Source organism: Pelophylax lessonae (assembly GCF_965119305.1).
Source record: "Pelophylax lessonae genome assembly, chromosome: 1".
Taxonomy (NCBI): domain Eukaryota; kingdom Metazoa; phylum Chordata; class Amphibia; order Anura; family Ranidae; genus Pelophylax; species Pelophylax lessonae.
Window position 1 is genome coordinate 377,238,242 of NC_138768.1, and position 21,244 is coordinate 377,259,485.

General features: G+C 42.2%; 1 protein-coding gene across 4 annotated transcripts in view; it reads right to left on the reverse strand.

The window, feature by feature from the left end:
• Positions 1-4,911: 4,911 nt before the first annotated feature.
• Positions 4,912-21,244, reverse strand: part of RFX3 (regulatory factor X3) — a 518,367-nt gene continuing 502,034 nt past the window's right edge. For all 4 annotated transcript variants that reach the window (XM_082243301.1, XM_082243299.1, XM_082243300.1 and 1 more), the window contains 4 exons: positions 11,191-11,399; positions 9,290-9,443; positions 7,597-7,639; positions 4,912-5,753 (listed from right to left, as the gene is read on the reverse strand). In XM_082243301.1, coding sequence (XP_082099427.1) covers positions 5,512-5,753; positions 7,597-7,639; positions 9,290-9,443; positions 11,191-11,399 — 648 coding nt within the window. In that variant the 3' untranslated portion in view covers positions 4,912-5,511. The remainder of the gene's footprint in view (positions 5,754-7,596; positions 7,640-9,289; positions 9,444-11,190; positions 11,400-21,244) is intronic.

The following is a 21,244-nucleotide window of genomic DNA, read 5'->3' on the forward strand; positions in this document are numbered from 1 at the left end:
TGAAGGCTGTCTACCAAGTACATAAGGACAGAAGGATTAGGCACAACACACCTGAAACTGCCGTATTCCCATAAAATGTCTACATTTAAGTGACAGATAGGCACTAAACTTTTACAAGCCAAACAGTTCAACACTCCTTTGTAAACAATAAAAAAACAAAACAGTACATGGTAAAGAGACAAAAAAAATAAATTACAAATAAAATCTACACACAAAAAAGGCATATAATTAAATTAGATTTTTTTTTAAATCTTAAAGAAGCAAGTAAACTCGTAATTTTCACAGAAAGGTATTTTTGAGGGCAATTTAAAAATACAAAAAATTCCATTTGATTCTAATCAAGGCAATACTTTCTTATACACAGCACCAAATTATTTTAATTCATCTTTGCTATTTGATTACAGAACTAAAACTGCTGAAGTGTTAATAGAAAAAAATGCCCTACTTTTGTATTGTTTTTAAAATAAATTGTTATTCACATTTCATATTAAACAGTACACACTAAAATGAAGTAATTATATAGCAGATAAAAATGTTTACGGATAGTTGCTGCAAACATACAATTTTAGAACTTTAAGCTAACCTAAAGTGACAAAAAGATTCCATAGTTATTTTAATATTCAAAAGAGGAAGCAAAAGATCTTACCATTTACTGTAGTAAGGGTAAGGTAATTCTGCACTCTGAAGTCATTCATCTAAAAGCTTTCACATTGGCAGAGACCTCTTGATCAATGCCTTGGCATTGATCACATGAACAAGAACAGCTTCAGGATAAGCCTTATTACAATAAAAGGTAAGCTTTTACTTATATCATGCAAATGAATATTCAAATGACTGTATGTTTTTCCTTAACCTAAGGAGTCTATTATGCAAATATAAAAAAAAATCTCTCCCCTTTTTGCTACACATTTCCTCAAATTTTCTCTAGTTGTCAATGAAAGACCAACCTTACTCTACTGCACATAACACAAGTTCACATAGCACATCAGACTAGTGAATTTATATATTTTGGTAGGGTTGAAACAATTATATGCAGACCAGGGAGTAACTATGCCCTTTTCACCAAAGATAACAGCTCAACTGTCTATTAAGTAGACTATATGGAACTTGGTTACATTAGAGAATAAGGGACAGGTCAGAAGGTAGGACTGCTTTTCAAATGTTAATACTAAAAACATGATTTCTTGTAAATCCAAGACAAGGATATATTTCTCTGTGTGTTTTAACACATGTCAAGGTAATGCAACTCTTTCACAAACTGCCATATATAATTTTATCCAAAATGTGATAAAAAAATCCTTATGAACAACCATGTTGATTTCAGTAAGGGCCTACTGACATATTTGTGTTCTAATAACATCGTAATGTGGTTTGCTGTATGTTGCATTAAAAAAATTGGTTAAGTATATTAAATTGTGCTGTCAGCTCAAGCAAAATGAATGGGCTGCTTAATCAGTTGACACGCATACATTACTGCAACACACAGTCAGAATCGGCCCTAGGAAATTCCCAACATGGCATGATTTGAAAATGGCAAAACATTTTATTTAAAAAGAAGGGAAAAAAAACGATACCCTAAATTTAGACACTTCATTATTTTTACAATTGTACACTGTAAAAAAAAAAAAGCAAATTGCAAATATTGATTTTACAGTCTTTGTTTTGGTTAAAACCATGTTTAAATTGCATAAGTCCCTGGCTATATCACAATAATTAGGAAACAGAAACAACTGTGCTGATGAGTTTACTTTACAACTTTAACATACACCTATTTGATTCTACAAATTGGAAAAATCATGAAAGCCAGTGAAAATACCTCTGTGTTATATTATGATTTTGTAAGTACTTTTAAACCATTATTTAATCTTTATTTGAATTGCGAGGAACAAGAAAAAAAAAGAATTTAAATGCCAAAACTGTTTTTAGTATTTCACCTTTTTAAAGGCTGGAATCCTAATGGACTAAAAGAGAATATAGTGTACATAAAAAGGGCAATTTGATATAATTTATAGTAAAGATAATTGACAGCTGTTCTATGCATGGTTGACAAATGGACAAAAATACACTTGCACCTGTATTTTTCTGAAATGACAGAAAATGGCACCTGCAAGTTTTGAGCCATTTACAAAATATCCTGTCCAAAATACCCAAATAGCCTGCCCTGGGATTTTAAACGGTTTAGAGATTTTAAACGGATGAGCACCAATCTACTATATATCATTTGCTTTCCTAAGAAAATACATGCTTGGTTTGTGTAATAAAAGTAATAATATTATATAAATATTTGTTGAGAGAGATTTCTTGTTCTATAAAATGCTTTTTTGGAATCTAGAGAAGGATGTGTAATTGTTATAATTTCTTTGTGTATTATGTTTTCTGTGGATGACATTTGTTTATTTTTAGAATTTATGTTGGGGCCACGTGATTAAAAAACCAAAGTTAATTGTGCTTCTTTTTACATACAATAACAAGCCGAGGACACACAAACTCATTTCCACACTCTTCATAAAGCAAATATAAATACAAAGCTTTTTAGGTAAATTTAAAAATCTGATGATCTTGTATTTCCATCATACATCTCTAATGTGATTCTTTTCTTTTCTAAAAATAAAATAGTGTTGAAGTTTATATTCAGTCCTAGCCTTTCCCCTTAATTGGAATACATATTTATTCCCAATTACTTTGCATTATTCAGGACACGTGGAAACCATGCAATAGGAGGCAATATGTGAGGGTTTCACAGGAGTGCACATCCTGCTGTCCCGATGAACATCGCTGCAGCAATGCCAACTCTAGTTACACAACGGAATGTGTCCTAATTAGTATGCTTGCTGGAATGGTTTTCTTTTCACAGCAATAAGTACATGCAGCTTGGGGGGGCCTTAGACATTTTAGCTACTTGTGGACAAATTTCCAAAAATCTCTAGTATCTGCTACTTGCACTAAAGCAAAATACATCTAGTTACAAAATGGGGAAACACAGAAGGGGAATCTGTTCATTTTCAATCTAAAACAGCAGAAAGTATTTTCTAATTTATTACAAAATTAGGACTTTTCCCCACATTCAGTGGGCTTTAAAAACAACAGGCACACCTTGCTGCAGAAAAAAAAGTGATTTAACAAGAAGAAAGAAAATAAAGACAACTACACCTTAGCTTCAGTTCTGTTTAAGGCACCATGAAATAGGCGAGGTACTGTGATCCCTGATGTACATTCTTAAATGGCAATGGTGTGTCTAGCCACCTGTTCAAACCCTACACAAATGGGGACAAGTTCCAATAAGGTGTGCCAGGTACACTGCCTAAAATATATTACACGCACTTTACTCTTTTCACAAAGTTTATCCTACTCACATTAATACAGCAGTCCTTGATGCCCTGGTTTTTAATATAAAAGAGATACATTCATGCAAGCTTCCTTTAAAGGCACATGCGTCCCTATTGATTTGATTTAACTCTGTGTTTCTCTGGTACAAAATGAGAAATAGGGTATTGAAATAAATTTGTGTACAGCTAAGTTATGCTTCTTACATAACTAGGCTCATATATTTCACAGAACGTGATGGCTTTCCAATTAGTCTTGTTCATAAAAGAAAATGCTCCCAAAATTCAACAGATTAGGAATGGTAAAGTGGAAGGCTCCTTTCATAAAACTGAGCAATGGCATGATGTCACTGGGTGAATTACCAGGCCTGAAAGTCAGCAGAAAAAGAAGGGCAATAACTATTAACTTTCCTAGCAGACAGCGCTGAGAGATCAAATAGACATGTCATATATAAATGCTTAGTTAGACAAAGCTTTCTTAAATGCCTAAAGAGAAAGCCCAGTTTCTAATGTAATATAAAGTTTAATATCAATAGTGCTTAGGTGTCAGGGAAATTTATGTAAAAAATAAAAACTATCTGTTAAGGATGGGCACATGGCTTACTGCTCAGAATTCAGTCTGTCTACACAGTAAAGTTTTAACAGATCCAACAAAGAAAGCTTGTTTGAATAGCAGTCTCTAAAAATCTCAACCTTGGTATCATGAACTGCTGTTCTAAGAACCTAGGTAACCGTTCTTAATCCTAAATACTATGCAGGTTGCTACATTCCTTGCATTCTTTAATTTCTGTATTTGTGCAAATGTGTGTGTAAAGATATATATACATATATATATATATATATATATATATATATATGTATATATATACACACACTTACACAGCTTAATAGCAGCAGAATGAACTACTGTTATGAAATAGTTTCTGGAATAGCAGGAACACAAACCTATGACATTGGCCTTTATCTATTCTGCACATACATGTCTTTAACCCCATCTTCCCTGAGTTTTGAGTCTTGACATGGCACTCTTTTGGTAACATCAGATTAGGTTCCTTCCACTTCATTTTGACCGCGAGGCTATGTCTACTGTGTCATTTTGCACTGCTTCAAAAAACCCATCAGGGTTGAAGAGGTTAAAGTTTAATGCTAGACTTAATCAGTAAGGAAAAGAGCAATATGCAAAGCTTAATAATGGATAACAACAAATCAGAAATCATTGTTGTGAATTTGACTCCATTTCACTGAACTCTGACTGGTTGTTTTAGGTTACTGCACTTTGCATTAAATTGATGTAGTTTGTGCAGTTTTACTGAATAAGCCCAGAATTTGGGTTTTTATATCTCATACCTTCAGTTATCAGCTTGGTTTAACAGCATATAGCATTTGTGCAATAGAATCAAATGCACAATCAGTAGTATCTTAACAGTGTAGCTGAGGATGCACTTAGCTGAATAAATGTTACAGAAAGATGCTTGCTAAGAGACCCTCAGCCTTTACAGGCATCTTCCTAAAAACAGATGGAAACAGTTAACGGAAGTTGATTGTGTTGTTCACTGTTACACAAAAGCATACGTTTTTTTTTCACAACTTTAGCATACTGCACTGTTTTATGCAGGCCATGATAGTGATTTGTAGGGCACAAAGAAGTTGCTTGAATACTCCCTTCACACAACAGAACAACAGCCAAAATATTTACCTCCATAGGTATAAATATCTTATCTTACATAGATAAGGGGGTTCCCAAATTAGCGTCATTCGTCTGCTGCCGCACCGTTTTTCTCCAGTGTAAATGATCAGCATTTTCTTAAAAAGATGTGCAACTAATAAAATAACTACAATACAACTCAGCAGTAAAATAGATATAAAAAAAAAAATCCAGTATTAAAACAACTCCAGTGGAACGTCAGGGAAATAGGAATTGTGATACAATCTGCTTGAAACAATAACATGAATAAAACCAGAAATCATATAAAACAACATTGTTAACATCAAGCACAAAGAAAAACATGTTTGTACACTGAGAAAAGTAGAGGAAAGTGTGCTTGGGGCAAGGTTGACAAAGAAAGTTAAGGTCACAATAGGAAAATTTGACAACAGTCGACCTTCAGGCGTATTCTGTGTTTCTGCCATACTCTTAAGCCCATCATACATATATTATAAACTTCTTTTTGAAAATCTTTCATAATCACTAGACTGCAGTATAGGTATTCCCGGTGGCACTGCACTGTCTGATGGTCTGAGTGCTTGTGACAATGTGCTCGCTGTGTATTTGGTTCAAAACCAGGCTCTGCTGGACGTTGCCCTCTAGTGATGGCTGCATACAGCCCACCTGGTATGCCTGAGCCATTTCAGTCTTCTCCCTCTTTGCTGGGGGCTCTCCACAGTCATCCATTTCTTCTTCCATTTCACTGTCTACTTCGCTTCCCTCATCTGCACAAATAAAAAACCATTAAAATACAGAAATATGTCAAACCATATATTTATTTACTAAGAGCAACAGTATTGTCACAGCATGCACATTCATTTTATTACATGAGCACTGTAATAGCATCCTAGATTCCATGCATGCTTTGTAGCTTATCCACTGCTGTTTACTTTCATTTTTTGAGGACTACATATTCCATGATACTGTGCTGCCTACAACCAGTGACTCCTGTACTGACTTGCTCTGTGAAATGTGTGACAGCAGTGCCAACTTATAGGACATACATGCCACAGAAAGAAATGTGTGGGGATCTTAGCAAACTTTACAAACTTCAAAACCATTCAGTTTAATAGGAATACTCTAGCAGTAAATTTAAATACACTGTCAAAACTAATATATGATCTTAAATTTTGATCATAGTTAGGCTTTAAAGAAAATAACAAAGGTAGTAATAAAGCCCAACACCAACCATAACTTTCTTTTCAGTTTGTATAAGGAAAGGCAGGGCAGTGACAAACTCTGCCAGGTTTTTATTTCTGTCCGTCTATGTCCCTGCTGGGGGATCTAACCTTACTTTGAGTTTCTTTGACAGGGTGTGAAACATATAGTACTGTGCAACATTTTAGGCACTTGTGAAAAGAAAATGCTATAAAGCGAGAACTATATAAAAAAATTAAATGAATCGTTTTTATTAACTAACAACTTACAAAGGACATAAACATAAAGAAAAAACATTCCAATCAGTATTTTGTGTGACCCCCTTTGCCTTTAAAACAGCATCAGTTCTCCTACGTACACTTGCAATGTTATTTTAAGGAACTTGGCAGGTAGGTTTGTTCCAAACATCTTGGAGAACTGTGCATTTAGGCTGTCTCAATTCTACCTGTCTCGTCATGTAATCCCAGACAGACTCAATGATATTGAGATCAAGGCTTTGTGGAGGCCAAACCATCATCTTCCAGAACTCCTTGCTATTCGTTTACTGATAATAGTTCTTTGGCTTTATGTTGTGGTTTTTGTCCAGCTGCATAGGAATATGGGACTGATCAGATATCTCATTAATTGCATTCTATAATGTGTATCTATCTGCTGGTACTTTTTAGCATTAACAAAGTAAATCTCACTTTGATTTGTAACAATTGTGTTCTGTTACCCAGGGAACAAAGCACATGTAGTAGTTTGTCCTAATTTCCCAGGCGCTGTCTAAGACTAGCTGTGAACACAGACTGCCCCCCCATAGCTGTACAACTATGCAGCTAGCAAACAGACTGTTACTTTACCAGACAGCACTTTTCTCTGTGACCAAGCAATTGCTTGAGACGAGGTCCTCACAAGAAATGTGGGGGAAGAGGGGCATGTCAGCTAAAGGTTCCAGACAAGCAGTGCCTGAAGATAACAGAAAGTGCTTTCTGTCAAAGCAGCCATCTCCTTGCTAGCTACATGTTAGGGCGGCCATAGGGGGAGCAATCTGGCAGTTAGCTTAGGCAGCACTGAGGAAGATGGGTTAAAGGGACACAATAATTAAAATGGAAGTAGGATTTCTTCTTTAAGAAAACAGTTCTTACTAAATTTTCAACTTCATTATCAGAAATGTGGCCCTAAACCTTCAAGGAATGAGCCACCAAGCTCATTTTCTGTCACATTGGATTGGTATTATTCTTATTTGTGGTTTCCAGGCAGCACAGATGTTGTTAATTGAAAATACTTTGATGAATACATCTTGGTACCAATCACGTAACGAAGATGCAAATACTTAACACAGGATTTGTAAATGGCTTGGAAAGGATGTTACAATAAGAACAAAGAATGATCGATTTAAAGACATAAAAGAGATAAGTAGATAATTACCTTTTTCCATATTACCAGGAGATCCATCAGTTAAGTCACCAAACTACAATAGGTAAACAAAAAATATTTTCATTTCACACTTTTATATATAATATTTTGTATAAAAATGGGCTGCATTCATTTACAAGTTTCTAATATCTGAAGTTATTTGCTAAATTCTTAAGCTACACATCATATTCTCTGGCTATACTGCCCATGTACTGGGTATTTAGATCTATGTCTAACTGCCCACACATAAATGTGGCCAAAATAAATGGGAACGTTTACAGAAAATAAACAAGAGGGTGATCACCCAAAAACAGTAAACAGCTGACTAAATTATCCGGCAGTTTTATCATTGACCAGCTGACCAGTGATAAGGCTGGTGTTTGTTTTTTGGTGCACACGATGGTTTTGGAACTATAGGATAAAAAAAATTAACAACAAGCTGAGCAAATTGGTTTGGGACCAATTGAAAGAATAAAAAGTTAGCTGCACAAACTTTTGTCACTAAAGTCAAGGTACATATGATAGAGATCAAAATATTACATATAAAGTGACAAAATGTATTGACCAGTCTATGATTTGAGAGAAGTGAGTGAAGGTTATCTCAATAGGCTGATATAATAGACCTGAAATAATTTCCCATCTGGCCCTGCATAAACTCTAGTCAGACTATAGATAGATAACAATCTGTAGATCTGTGCAAATATAATATATATATGACTCTAGACTCAGCCACTGCCTTGATCACAGTAAGTATGTATGTATGTATGCATATAAATATATTTGCAGTGTCCATTACTGGAAATGTATTTCTCCTCTCTTTTTTATTTTTTTATGACATTTCAAGAATTATGAGAAAAAAGCCAGCAGATGGAAAGTAAAGTATATGTCCAGCCAACAACTATTTTTTATAGAGTGGATATGAATGTGAACCTCAGTTGGGTTGTTAAGCATACCTGGGAATTTGGTAGATTTCCCTTCACACACTGTCTCAGTGATAATGGTTTTATCAGACAGGAATGGGGGGGGGGGGTGATTCCCCCCATATCCCCTTACTTCCTTTCTGGTGAAACCACTGTATCTGTAAAAGTAAGTGAGCAGGAAATATAATGTGCCAAACGAGGCAGAGGTGGAGAGAAGGAGGATATAAAGCGGAACTTCCCTTTTATGGTGAAGTTCTGCTTTAAGTCTTATTTTAACATGTTTACAAGGCTTAACTCCTTTGCGGTAAACAGCCTATTGTTCACAGAGCTCAATAGCTAAAGCTCACAATACACATGTAGCTGAAGGAGTTACAAAATGACCGAATAAAATATTGCTCTATATGACTTCAAAAATAACATGTCACCATAAACCTATCTCAAATGTATTCAATTCAATTCAACCTAATTCAAAATAATAAACAGTATGAAAGATGCCAGTTTACAAGGGTGGTCTGCAAATCGTGAAGTGGATGCTGACAAAGCACTTCATTATATAACCATCTTAAATGTTTAAGGTCAGCTTCACTTACAGCTTTACACTAAGTGTACTACTGACATACAAAGTAAGTAGAAAAGCTGTGTTTATTTCATTGGCCATATAAATTACTAAAGTAGTATTATGTAGGTGGATACTGTATATAGTTCACGGTTTTTATTGTATATAACCATTACTAACAAAGAAATACTAATAAACTGTTCAGTTAAATGTGTGTTGACAAACTCACCTCTCCCATGACTGCTATTGGTGATTCTCCAGTTGCCTGGGCAACCCGGTGTTCCACTAAATAAAACATGTATTCATCATAGAGAAGGCGAATCAGATGGAAAGAGCCAAAGCTAGCAGCGCTGCGCAAGGTTAGGTCGCGAATAACCATGGAACTGTATGACAAAAAAAAAAATATTAAGCATTAAATACTAGTATGCCACTTTGTGTAGTACTATCAATGTGAAAACACAATTTTATAACTATAATACACAATACATTCATTACAATACATGATACAGTATTGCTTCATTTATGAAGTGATCATAATACACAAGAAAGAGCATAAATATCTCAATGCATCTTTGGGGGAAAAAAGTTCAAATTAATTATGGTAGCCTAGACTTTGAGAAATAATTTTAATGCTTTGCTGTAAAATGTTATTATGACCTTACTTGTTTTTGTTTGAAAGGTCTACATTTGTACAGTTATAACTGATACCTAGAAATTCGGATCTGGAACCTACTAAGCTATGAGCTAGATTAACAGCTTAAAGTGAACTCATTATTTTGCCCCGCATGCCATGCTTTAATCCACCTTCCCCAGAATCACAGGATCATCTTTCTTTCACTCACCCAAAGCTCCATTAGGCTACTAATAGCAGAATATGCCACCCTGTATCATGTACTCAGTTGTAGCTTAGACTATGGTCTCTCCTCATTGCAACAGTGCTATTGCATGCTGAATGGGACCAGTGCTGGCTTATGAAGTAAGTTACATGCTCCTCTACACCTGGAAGTATGAGCTTTGAACCTGGTGGCTGGATTGAATTTGAGGAGAAGTATTTGCTTACTAGAAGGGTAGGAAAACAGGTTTTTGTCCTGGATAAATCCTTACATAAGCTATAAAGCTGGCTACAGATGGTTAGCTGGCTATATGGCTGAAAAAAAGAAGTAAACCGATTCCTCCATCTACACAAGCGAAGTGGATGGAAGAAACCCCCACGCCAGGACAATGTATTCTGACAGTGGCACCTGCGGCTTTCAGAAAACAATGATCATCAGCTGCAGTCTTTGATCGACAACAGTTTTTCAGCATATACCTTCAGCAGAACCAGGGACCGCCACAAGCCAATTGAAATTTGTCAGGTCCCTGCTGAACTCTATGAATTTCAATGAGAGCTTTACTTAAATGTTACTACTTGATTGCAGTGATTGTCTATTACTGCCTTCACAACAGCAGGAATAAGGCTGACTGGCTTCAGTACATTCCTAGCGGTCACGTAGTTAGGGTTACTTAGGGATAATGCTTTGTACAAAGAAGTGACAAGAAGTCTATGAGCCCTATTTTAAAGCAGAAATACAGAATATTTCCCTGCATGAATTTAAGGCAGCACACAAACAGGAAAGGATCAATAAAACTCAATGCTACTATTGGATCAGGAGCCTGCTAACTGAGGTGTTGATTCCCCCTTAGCCACCATTGTTATTAGGAAGCATTGGAAAGCATGGTAGCCAGGGACATATCCCAAAACAGCACTAGACCTCTTCACTGGTAACTAGCAGATAGCGGGCAATAGCACAGAACAGCACTAGACTCTGATAACTTGAAGATGAATTTTGCACAATGCTCATCTCTGTTGTAGGGCACCACTTTGGGGGAGATTTTGACTTTGCCTCTTGCCTGTTTTTGTAATACCACAGCAACAGAATTATTTATAACGTTTAACTAACTTGTGGAGGCGAATTTTGCACAATGCATATCTCTGTTGCAGGGTACCACTTAAGGTATGATTTTCACTTTCTATTTTTGCCTGCTTTTGTAATACCACAGCAGAACTATTTATAATGTTTAAAAAATGTTTTCTATATAAAACAATATAGCTTAAAAAAGCATACATTACATATGTATATTAAATTTTACCTGTAAAATGACCATTTTAGGAGGAACTGTCGTGCTGCCTTTGGAAAGCTGGGCCTCCCTTCATAAGGTTTCAATGCTTGTGTCACCACATTGTCCAGCCAAGCAGCCCACTGCTCCAAAGTGCTTTGCTGCTGAAGAGTCATCTTGAAGTCTGTTTCTAATCTCTGCACCATATTATCATCACACTGGCACACCCAAGAAGCCTGTTCCTGTCAGAAACCATCACACCATTACATTACACTTCCAGAAACCAGTAGATTCTGAATTACTATATTAAATATTGACCAGGTATTGTAGTCTAGTTTTACTAGACATAATGAACTGACCTGAATAATGACAGAATTATTAAAAAATTAAGGAAATAAAAAGCAGAGGTAAAGTGTAGGCAACCAGACTATATCAGACAAATATATTACAGTCAAATTGTTTTTAAGGTAGAGTAGGAAGTGGAAAGTATTTTCTCTTTCGATTATTGATGGACACAGCTCCTGATCTTCTTAACCATTGGGATGTCCCAAAGCAGTGTTAAACATGAGGGGTGGGAACAGCGAAAAAGAAATTGCCAAGGCTAAACTATAGCCAACCAGGTAAACAGGAGCTCAACCAAAACAACTGGAGCCAACCTGAAAAAAATAATACACCCTCAAAGAGGACCTGGTCCTCTAAACAGCAGCCTGGACAACCTTGTGGCCAAAGGAAGCATCCACTTTATAGAACTTTGTGAAAGTGTGCCGCCTTGCAAGCCTGCGTCACCGATGACGGAAGGCCCAAGAGGCACTAAGCGCCCGAGTAGAGTGCGTCTTGACAAGGAAAGGAGGAACCTGACCCTTGATGGCATAGGCCTGAATCACCGTCTGTCTGATCCATCTGGAAATGGTTGCAAAGGAAGCAGACAACCCTTTCCGAGGCCCATCCGTAAGCACAAATAGTGAGTCTGACTTTCTAAAAGACTCTGTAGCTGCCAGGTACAACATAATCGCCCGGACCACATCCAAGGCATGCAAAGAAATTTCCTTTGGATGTTTTTGGCCTGGGACACAAGGAAGGCAACACAATGTCTTCATTCAAATGAAAATCAGAGACAACCTGAGGAAGGAATGATGGACAGGGGCGAAGAACCACCTTATCACTGGAAACCACAAAGCAAGGTGAACGAAAGGGTAACTCTGCCAATTCCGACACCTTGCGCGCAGAGGTGAAAGGCACCAAAAAAGGCCACCTTCTGGGACAGCGTAAGCAGGGGAATCTCCCGAAGATTCTCAAAAGGAGGCTTTTGGAGGACTGAGAGCACCAAATTGAGGTCCCAACAGAGGCAACAGAGACCGCACTGGAGGGATCAAGTGCCTAACTGAAGAAAAGTATGCAGCAAGCAGTATGTGGCCAAGGGGCGTTGAAAGAAGACAGCTAAAGCCGACACCTGACCCTTGAAAGTACTCAAGGCCAGTTTCTGCTCTTCCCCCCCTTTTAAGGAAGGTCAAGATCTGAGTCACCGAAAATAGAGCAAGGATGAACCCCAAGAGACTCACACCACGCAATTTACGTCTTCCACGTACGATGGTAGATCTTCCTAGAAGTAGATTTCCTAGCTTTTAACAGCATTGAAATCACCAACTCAGACAAACCTCTAATCATCAGCACTTGGCATTCAACAGCCAAGCAACTGTAAAGCAGGATGGAAGATTGGTCCTTGGGACAGCAGATCCTCCCTGAGAGGAAGCTTCTAAAAAACATTGGCAACCAGCCGCACCAGATCAGCGTACCAAGCCTAGCGAGGCCAGCCTGGGGCCACTAAGATGACTGGAATTCCTTCTGCCTCGATCCTGCGTAGAAGTCTTGGCAGAAGCTTGAGAGGAGGGAAGGAATAAATCAGATGATACTAACCCCACAGGGCCACCAGCGCATCCGTGGCGTCCCTCAGAGGATCCAGAGACCGAGCCACATACCTCTGCAACTTTCAGGGCAGGGAGGCCAAAAGATCCACTTCGGGAATGCCCCACTGGAGACACAACTGATGAAACACCTCTGGATGAAAGGACCACTCCCCTTGGTCCAATACCTGCCGACTGAGGTAATCCGCCTGCCAGTTTTCCACCCCAGGAATTTGTACGGCAGAGAGGACTGGAACAAACCCTTCTGTCCACCTTAGAATGCCGGCTACCCCCAGAACCGCCAGGACACTTCTTGTGCCCCCCTGGTGATTGACATAAGCCACAGCCATGGTATTGTCCGATTGAACGCGCACTGGACATCCCTGAATACGATCCGTCCAATGTTCCAGGCACAGTCTGATTGCTCGGAGTACCAAGAGATAGATCGATAGTCTGGACTCTTCCAGTGTCCAGACCCCCTGAGCAGAAATTTTGCCGAGGAAAACTCTCCATCCCCATGGCATCCATGGTGACCACTGTTAAATACAAGGGGAGGAAGGATTTGCCCAGCCGAAGCGCTGAACAATGAAGCCACCATTTCAGGCACTCTTTCGTTCTCCGACTCAGCTGATTTTGATTGTCCAGAGACTGCGGATTCTTGTCCCATTTGGCCAGAGTCTCCCTCGCAGGGACCTCGTGTGGAACTGTGCAAACGGAACCGCCTTGAAGGTAAACACCCTCAGGCCCAGCACCTGCATGCAAGTCCGCAGGGATTACCATCTGCTGGACAGCAGGAGACAAATTACAGCCTGCAGTTTCTGGAGTTTGTTCAGAGGAAGTAGCATTTGGCTAAGGTCGAGTCAAGAGTCAGACCCAGATAGTCCAGCTTTGTGGAAGGAACCAGAGCAGAATTCTGAAAATTCAAAATCCAGCCAAACACCCTCAAGGTCATATGGTGATTTCCAGGTTTTTCCACCAGAGCAGTAGGAGACTCCGCTCGGAGAAGGAGGCCACCCAAGTAGCCCAGTACCATGATCCCCCATTAGCGTAACAATACTAGCACCGGGGCCAACACTTTTGTGAGGACCCAAGGAGCAGAGGCGAGACCAAAGGGTAACGCCACAAACTGCTAATGCTGCTCTCCCACGGCAAAGCGGAGAAAGCGCTGGAGACCGACACATATTGGAATGTGAAGGTAAGCGTCCCTAATATCGATGGAGGCAAGAAAAATCCCCCTGATGAAGGGAAGCCACCACCATGCGAACAGACTCCATTCTGAACTTCTGCAGTTCAGCGCCTGGAGGTCCAGAATTGGACGCACCTTCCTTCCAGGGGACTGTAAACAGGTTTAAGTAAAACTCCTGAAAATGTTCCAAAGTCAGAACCGGGACCATTACCCCTTAGAGTAAAAGGTCTTGCACCGCCCCAAAAAGAGCCTGTAAGCGGACTGGGGACAGTCACACTTTAGAAGGAACTTTACAGGAAGGTTAGGAGGTAAACTTGATCTTATAGCTGGACTGAATGACCTCAGTGACCCTCCTGACATGTACCAGGGGAGTCAACAGGTCCGGGAGCCAGCGAAGACATCCCCCCACCCCAGGTATGGTGATGGCGCACCTTCATGCTGAAGGGGCCTTGTCTGCGGGTCTGGAGAAGTCCACTCTTGACATGGCAGACCAAGTTTGTTTGGATCCTCCAGAGGAGACCCTGAAGGGCTTCGATCCCTTGTCAGTTGACCCCCTGAGGGCCGAAAAGATTTCTTATAAGCCGCGAAGGAGGGCCTATGTCTACGACGAGGGTCCTTGCCCTTAGTAGCCTGCGAAAGAAAGGTACTCTTCACCCCTGTGAGACCTTTAATGATGTCATCCAGGGTAGCACCAAACAGGCGATCTCCTTGAAAGGGAAGATCAGTCAAGGCCTTTTTGGAAGTCTGGTCCACAGACCAGCATTGTAGCCAAAAGACACGCCGAAGGACAACTGCCAAAACAGAAAGCTGAGACACTAGGGGAGCCGCATTTAAAGAGACATCACAGATAAACTGCAGCCCCTGGACCAGCTGGGCCGCCAGCTCCCAGCTCAGCAAAGGCAGGGGGGAGCTACTCCCCCCCCAGGTAACTGCGCAAAAGCCTAGCTCATTCAGTCAGAGTCTGTGACGCCAGGGCAATGGTGAATATCAGCCTCAGTGCTGAACCAGTCAGGATGTACATATTGCGGGTCACAGCCTCCGCTTTCCTGTCAGCCGGGTGCTTAAAGGAAAGAGACTCTTCAACGGGAATCATGGTTGCCTTGTTTATTCTGAAAACCAGAAGGTCCAACACCAGTAGAACAGCCCACTTCTTATGAAGTGACTCCTCAAAGGGGTATCGCCTAGCAAAATTGCCTAGGGACCCCAAAGGGGTCGCTTTGGACGCTTAGAAAGGGAACACCTTTTCCGCTCTGGATGGCTTGTGAATGCCAAATTTTCAGCTGCGTCCTCCATCTTTAAGGTCTCACGCACAGCTACAATCAGTGCGTACACCAGCGCCTTTTTGCTCCCAATTGCGAACCTTTTTGAGGATTCAGGGCGTAAGGCCGCAGACCCAGCAGGGTGACCCATGTCCGCAGCGGCCGAATCAGATTCATGATCTGATGAAACAGATGAGGCAGACGAAGGCAGGAGGCGCTTTTTGATAGGCCGTTGCCCAAAAGCCAACTCCACCTGGGACACCAAGGACTCCAGGACCGCCGTCAGCGGATCGATGGATGGATGGGACTCAGAGGGTCCTGCAGCCTCAGAGAGGGGATCAGGTGGGGAGTCACCAGGGGGACCCCACAAAAAAGTGTAAAACACTGTTAAGGGACAACCCCTACTGCTCTGGCAGCCCACCCAGGTGCCAGCCATAGATCACCAATTGATCTTCAGTAGATAGATGACCCCCACCAGACTCACCACCCCACAGAAACCAGGCACTGTAGCTACCAGTAGAATCTGGACTGCACAAACGGAGATCAGGAAATTAATAGATCCAGAAGTCAGCACAAGGAGATGAGGAGGGGCTCCCACCACCGGAATCACCCCCCAGAGGGCTCCACTGTCATGGCCGCTGCTATTTTAAATGGCATACCACAGAAAATTGGCCGTCGGACTACACAAACATGGCCACCGTGCATTAAGCACACAGGCTACAAGAAAACGGCAGCACCACATGGCTCCCAGGGACCCAGGAGGGATCCCTGGGCCTCAGAAAACAGCACAGGCAGGAAGGGGGGTCCTGGCATGAGCCCCCACCAGGTACACCCCCCCCCACAGCCAGAACAGCACCCTGCCCCCACCCTGGGCGGTGGACCAGGCCACCCCACAGCCCCAGCGTCAGTGAAGTGGGGTGGATGGGGGGCGAGATGGCCCACAGCGACCACCAGACCGACGAGGGAGGGCCTAACAGGAAGGAGGGGAACCCAGGGGCCCGACCATCCAATAGAGGGGCCCACGTCCACCTCAAATCCCTCCAGGGGGAGAGAGGGGACAGTTACTTACTATACCAGGAACCAGGGGGGCACCGCTTTAGAAAGAACCTCCTCTCCATCGAAATGGGGGGGCTGTCAGCCAGGAGGAAAGCTGTGACTCGGGCCGAGTATGCGACCTCGCGAGGCATTCAACTCGCAGGCCAGCCCCGTCTGGTGGGGCTATGTCGCGGCCGACCTAGCGCGGAGCTGAGGTCTGCGCATGCTCGCTGGGCAGGCTGGGGTGACCACTGGATTTAGATTATTCAGCCCATCGCCCAGTCTGGCAGCTGATTGTAGATCTCACAGGAAAAAATCCTTGAGAAAAAAATTATATCTAAAAAGACAAAATTGCCAGGACCATAGATCCCAGCAAAGAACTAGGCCCTTACTCCTGACTAGGCAGAAAAAAACTGAATACCTATAGCAGAGAGAGGGAGTATACCCCCTGGGACTGCCCATAGGCGTAGCCAGACTTTTTTTTTCTGCCTAGTGTCCTACTCCTGTAGGGGGCAGTATAACCCAATGGTTAAGAAGATCAGGAGCTATGTCCGTCAATGAACAGAGGAGAAAATTGCTTTTTAATAAACTATTGCTTAAAGTGGTTGTAAACCTCAAAAAAGGAATATGAACAAAGAAGATCCTTTTATACTGTGCACTTATCTCTTTCCCAAGCACTGACTGTGATTCCTCTCTGCTGCCTTGTTTCTCTGCTATCTGCATGAGTCACTTCTGACAGCTTTTCCCAACAGTACACAGCCTGTGACTAACAGCTACAAGTGTGCATGTTCTGAGAGGAGGGGTGTGTTCCTTCCCCCCAATCAGGGTTCAAAGTTCTTCTCAATGAGCTCTGCAGTTTGAGACTTCAGATCCCCACCACCTCCTTTTCAAAACTGAGAGATGCTGTGTAAAATGTGTGTTTTAGAAGACTGTAGAGGAGAGAGAGCTGTGGATAAACAGGCACAAATTATAACCTGTAGGAGGATTTGTTTTTTTCTCTTTGTATTACCTGATGCTAATCACTTCTCTTGGTATAAGTAAGTCCCCTTTCACACAGGCATTCAGATCCGCCTGTCCGTTTTTTTGGCGGATCTGAATGGATGCCCCATGCATCTCTATGCGGCATCGGATGTCAGCGGAGACATGTCCGCTGACATCCGATCCGTCAAATCTGGACGGATGGAAACCCTATTTTCCATTTGTCCAGCGGATCGGATGGGATCGGATGAGAATGGACAGACGGTCCGTTCTCATTTGATTCCCCCATAGAGAACAGCGGGGACCTGACAACTCTGTCTCCACACACAGCCCGGAGACAGAGCTGCCATCCGCCTGCTCAGCAGGGGATCGGCGGATCAATCCCCCGCTGAGAAAAACTGAGTCCGCCGACGGACTGCCAGGTGTGAAAGGGGCCTAAGGGTTTACAAACATGGTAATGTTTGAAACAAGAACGATCTTACTTTTATCTTATTTTGCAGTAGGAAATGCAACATTAGCAATGCTTATTGTACAATTAAAAGACCAGTCTGGTCAATTCATAGTCAAATTACTGTAATATCTTGTTTTATTTAAAGAATCTACCTAAAGTGGTTGTAAAGATTTTTTTTCCTAAAATAAAAAATAGGTTTATAGTATGGGTGTCCAACCTTTTGGCTTCTCTGGGCCACATTGAGTGTAGAGAAATTTTCTCGGGCCGCATATAAAATATATAATATAGTTAAGGTATATAAGTAATATAATGCTTCCGTGCCCTTCCCGCGCCCCCCGCACTAATTTAACACAACTAGAGGATGATCAAATGAAATGGAATCAGTATACAGAGGTTTACTTCTTCTGAGAGATAATAAAGGAACACTCTAACCACCATGGTCACTTCAGTGATTTGAAGTGGTCATGGTGGTAGGAGTCAGAAACACTGCACATGCTCCCCTCCCCTTTGAGGCAACCTCTGCCTACCGTTAGTTGGAAGCTGCTGTAACCGTGCCCCTGACCTGACTTCCTTCCTCCCCAGCAAAAAAAAAATTGTCAGGGGGCAGTGGGCCGCATTGCCTGCTGTTCCGGGCCGCAGGTTGGACATGCCTGGTTTACCTGCTCTGTTCAATAGTATTGTACAGAGCGGCCCCTTACTTACCCCTTTCTGGGGTCCCCCGCTGGCGATTTCCGCTCCTCCTCTTCAGGATGTGCACCCATAGCAAGCCATGTGGCTATAGGAGTACACATGTGGGTGTGCTCTTGAGCTGAGCTTTGTGCGTCTATAGACACACACACAGCGTGGTTCAACCCTGCCCCTGATTCCTTCTCACAGGAGTGGACTGACAACAGCAGAAGCCAATGGCTCTTGTTGCTTGCAATCTGTCATGTGAGAAGAGAAGGAGAGAACAGTTAGGCACAGCACTAGATTGAGAGTGGGAAGGGGAGAGAAAGAAAGAAAGAAAGATATTTTTTATCCTAATGCAGGGAATGCAATAAGGAAAGACATTTTTTGACTTTATAACTACTTTAATAATTATATAATGGCATATGCTCCTTTGCTGATCACTAGTAAAATAGGTAAATTGTGTGGAATTTTACACAATCCATACAAATCATCAAAGGTGCATTTTTTACATTAACCACTTTCGGACCCCCTCGGCGCAGTTTTACGTCGGTACTTTGACGTTAAATACCAGTGTTTTCTTACAGGACGGGCGGTCATCTTTTATATAAAAGTGATCCTAGCGGCAGATTTATCACAGAATCGATTTTAAAGGCGGTAGGAGAGTTTTCCCCCTCCCCCCACTTCCCGGACGTTTTCCCCGCTTACCGAAGCCATCGGTAGCGGGGAAAACAATCCGATCTGTCCATGTTCCAGGAAGGAAGTAGAGTGAGGGCAAGACTTAAAGGGCCCATTTTTTTTTTCATGCTGAAAAAAAATTTGATTTTTGTCTTACCGTAAAATCCTTTTATCTGATGTTCATGACAGACACAGCTCCAGAATCTTCTTGACCATTGGGTTATGTTGCCCCCTACAGCAGTAGGACACTAGGCAGGAAAAACTTTACTGCCACTATGGGGCATTCCCAGGAGATATACTCCCCCTCGCTGCTATAGGCACTCAGTTTTGTTTCAAGCAGTGTCAGAAGAAAAATAACCCAAGTGATGGGTGCTGTATCCATCAATGAACATCAGAGAAAAGGATTTTACGGTAAGCCAAAAATCCAATTTTCTCTTTCGTTCATTGACGGACACAGCTCCAGAATCTTCTTGACCATTGGGACATGCCAAAGCAGTGTCAAGAATGAGGATTGGGGAAAAAAAACACAGCAAATATTTTCGAAAGACGGTTTCTGAAGAACCGACAGTACCAAGTTGAGACCCCACGGGGGCAATGGAGACCGCACTGGGGGAGCCAAGTGGTTAACCCCCTGAATAAAGGTGTGAAGCAAAGAATGCGTAGCCAAAGGTCGTTGAAAGAAATTCGCCAAGGCCGAAACCTGGCCCTTGGTGGTACCCAAGGCCAGGCGCTGTTCCACACCTCTTTGGAGGAACACCAAAATTCGAGTGACTGAAAAGGAATGGGGGGAAATCCCCAGAGATTCACACCACAAAATGTACAACTTCAAGACGCGATGATATCTTCCTAGAGGTAGATTTTCTAGCTTTTAACAGCGTGGGGATCACCGAAGCAGACAACCCCTTATCCTTCAGCATCTGGCTTTCAACAGCCAAGCAGTTAAAGCCAGTGACTGTAAAGCAGGATGGAAGATCGGCCCTTGAGCCAATAGGTCTTCTCTGAGAGGGAGTCTCCAAAGGACATCGGCGGCCAGCCGTACTAGATCAGTGCATCAAGACCGTCGAGGCCAGTCTGGGGCCACTAGGATGACCGGAATTCCTTCTGCCTTGATCCTTTACAGAAGTCTCAGCAGAGGTTTTAGAGGGGGAAAAGCTTATATCAGATGATACTGGCCCCAGGGAGCCAGCACTGTGTCTGTGGCATTAGCCAGAGGATCCCGAGACCTCGCCACAAACCTCTGCACCTTCCTGTTGAGACGAGAGGTCAACAGGTCCAACTCGGGTGTTCTCCACCGAGACACAGCTGATGAAACACCTCCGGATGAAGCAACTATTCCCCCTGGTCAAAGGCCGGTCAACTGTTGTAATCCGCCTGACAATTTTCCACCCCTGGGATATGCAAAGCAGAGGGCTGGAACGAAACATTCTGCCCACCTTAGAATGCCAGCTACTTCCCAAGCTGCTAGGACACTTTTGTTCCTCCTTGGTGATTGACATATGCCACGGCCTGTGGCATTGTCTGACTGAATCTGTACTGGGCACCCCTGAAGACGAACCATCCAATGGGCCAGACAAAGTCAGATCGCCCGAAGCTCCAGTATAATGATCGATAGTCTGGACTCCTCCAGAGTTCAAACCCCTGAGCACAGTCCGTGCCCAGGACACCTCCCCACCCAGACAGAATGCCTGCCGAAGCACCACAGAGCGAAGCCACCAAAGCAGGGACCCTCTCGTACCCCGACTCAACAGAATCAGACTGTCTAGAGATTGTGGATTTTTGTTCCACTTGGCAAGAATCTCTCTCTCCAACCGAACTCCTGCAGAGTTCGCACAGTGATATCCAGGTTGTTCTTTAGAGCAGTCGGAGACTCTGCTTGTAGAAGATCGTCCACGTACCCAAGTACCGCAATCTCCCGCTACCGCAACAATGCTAA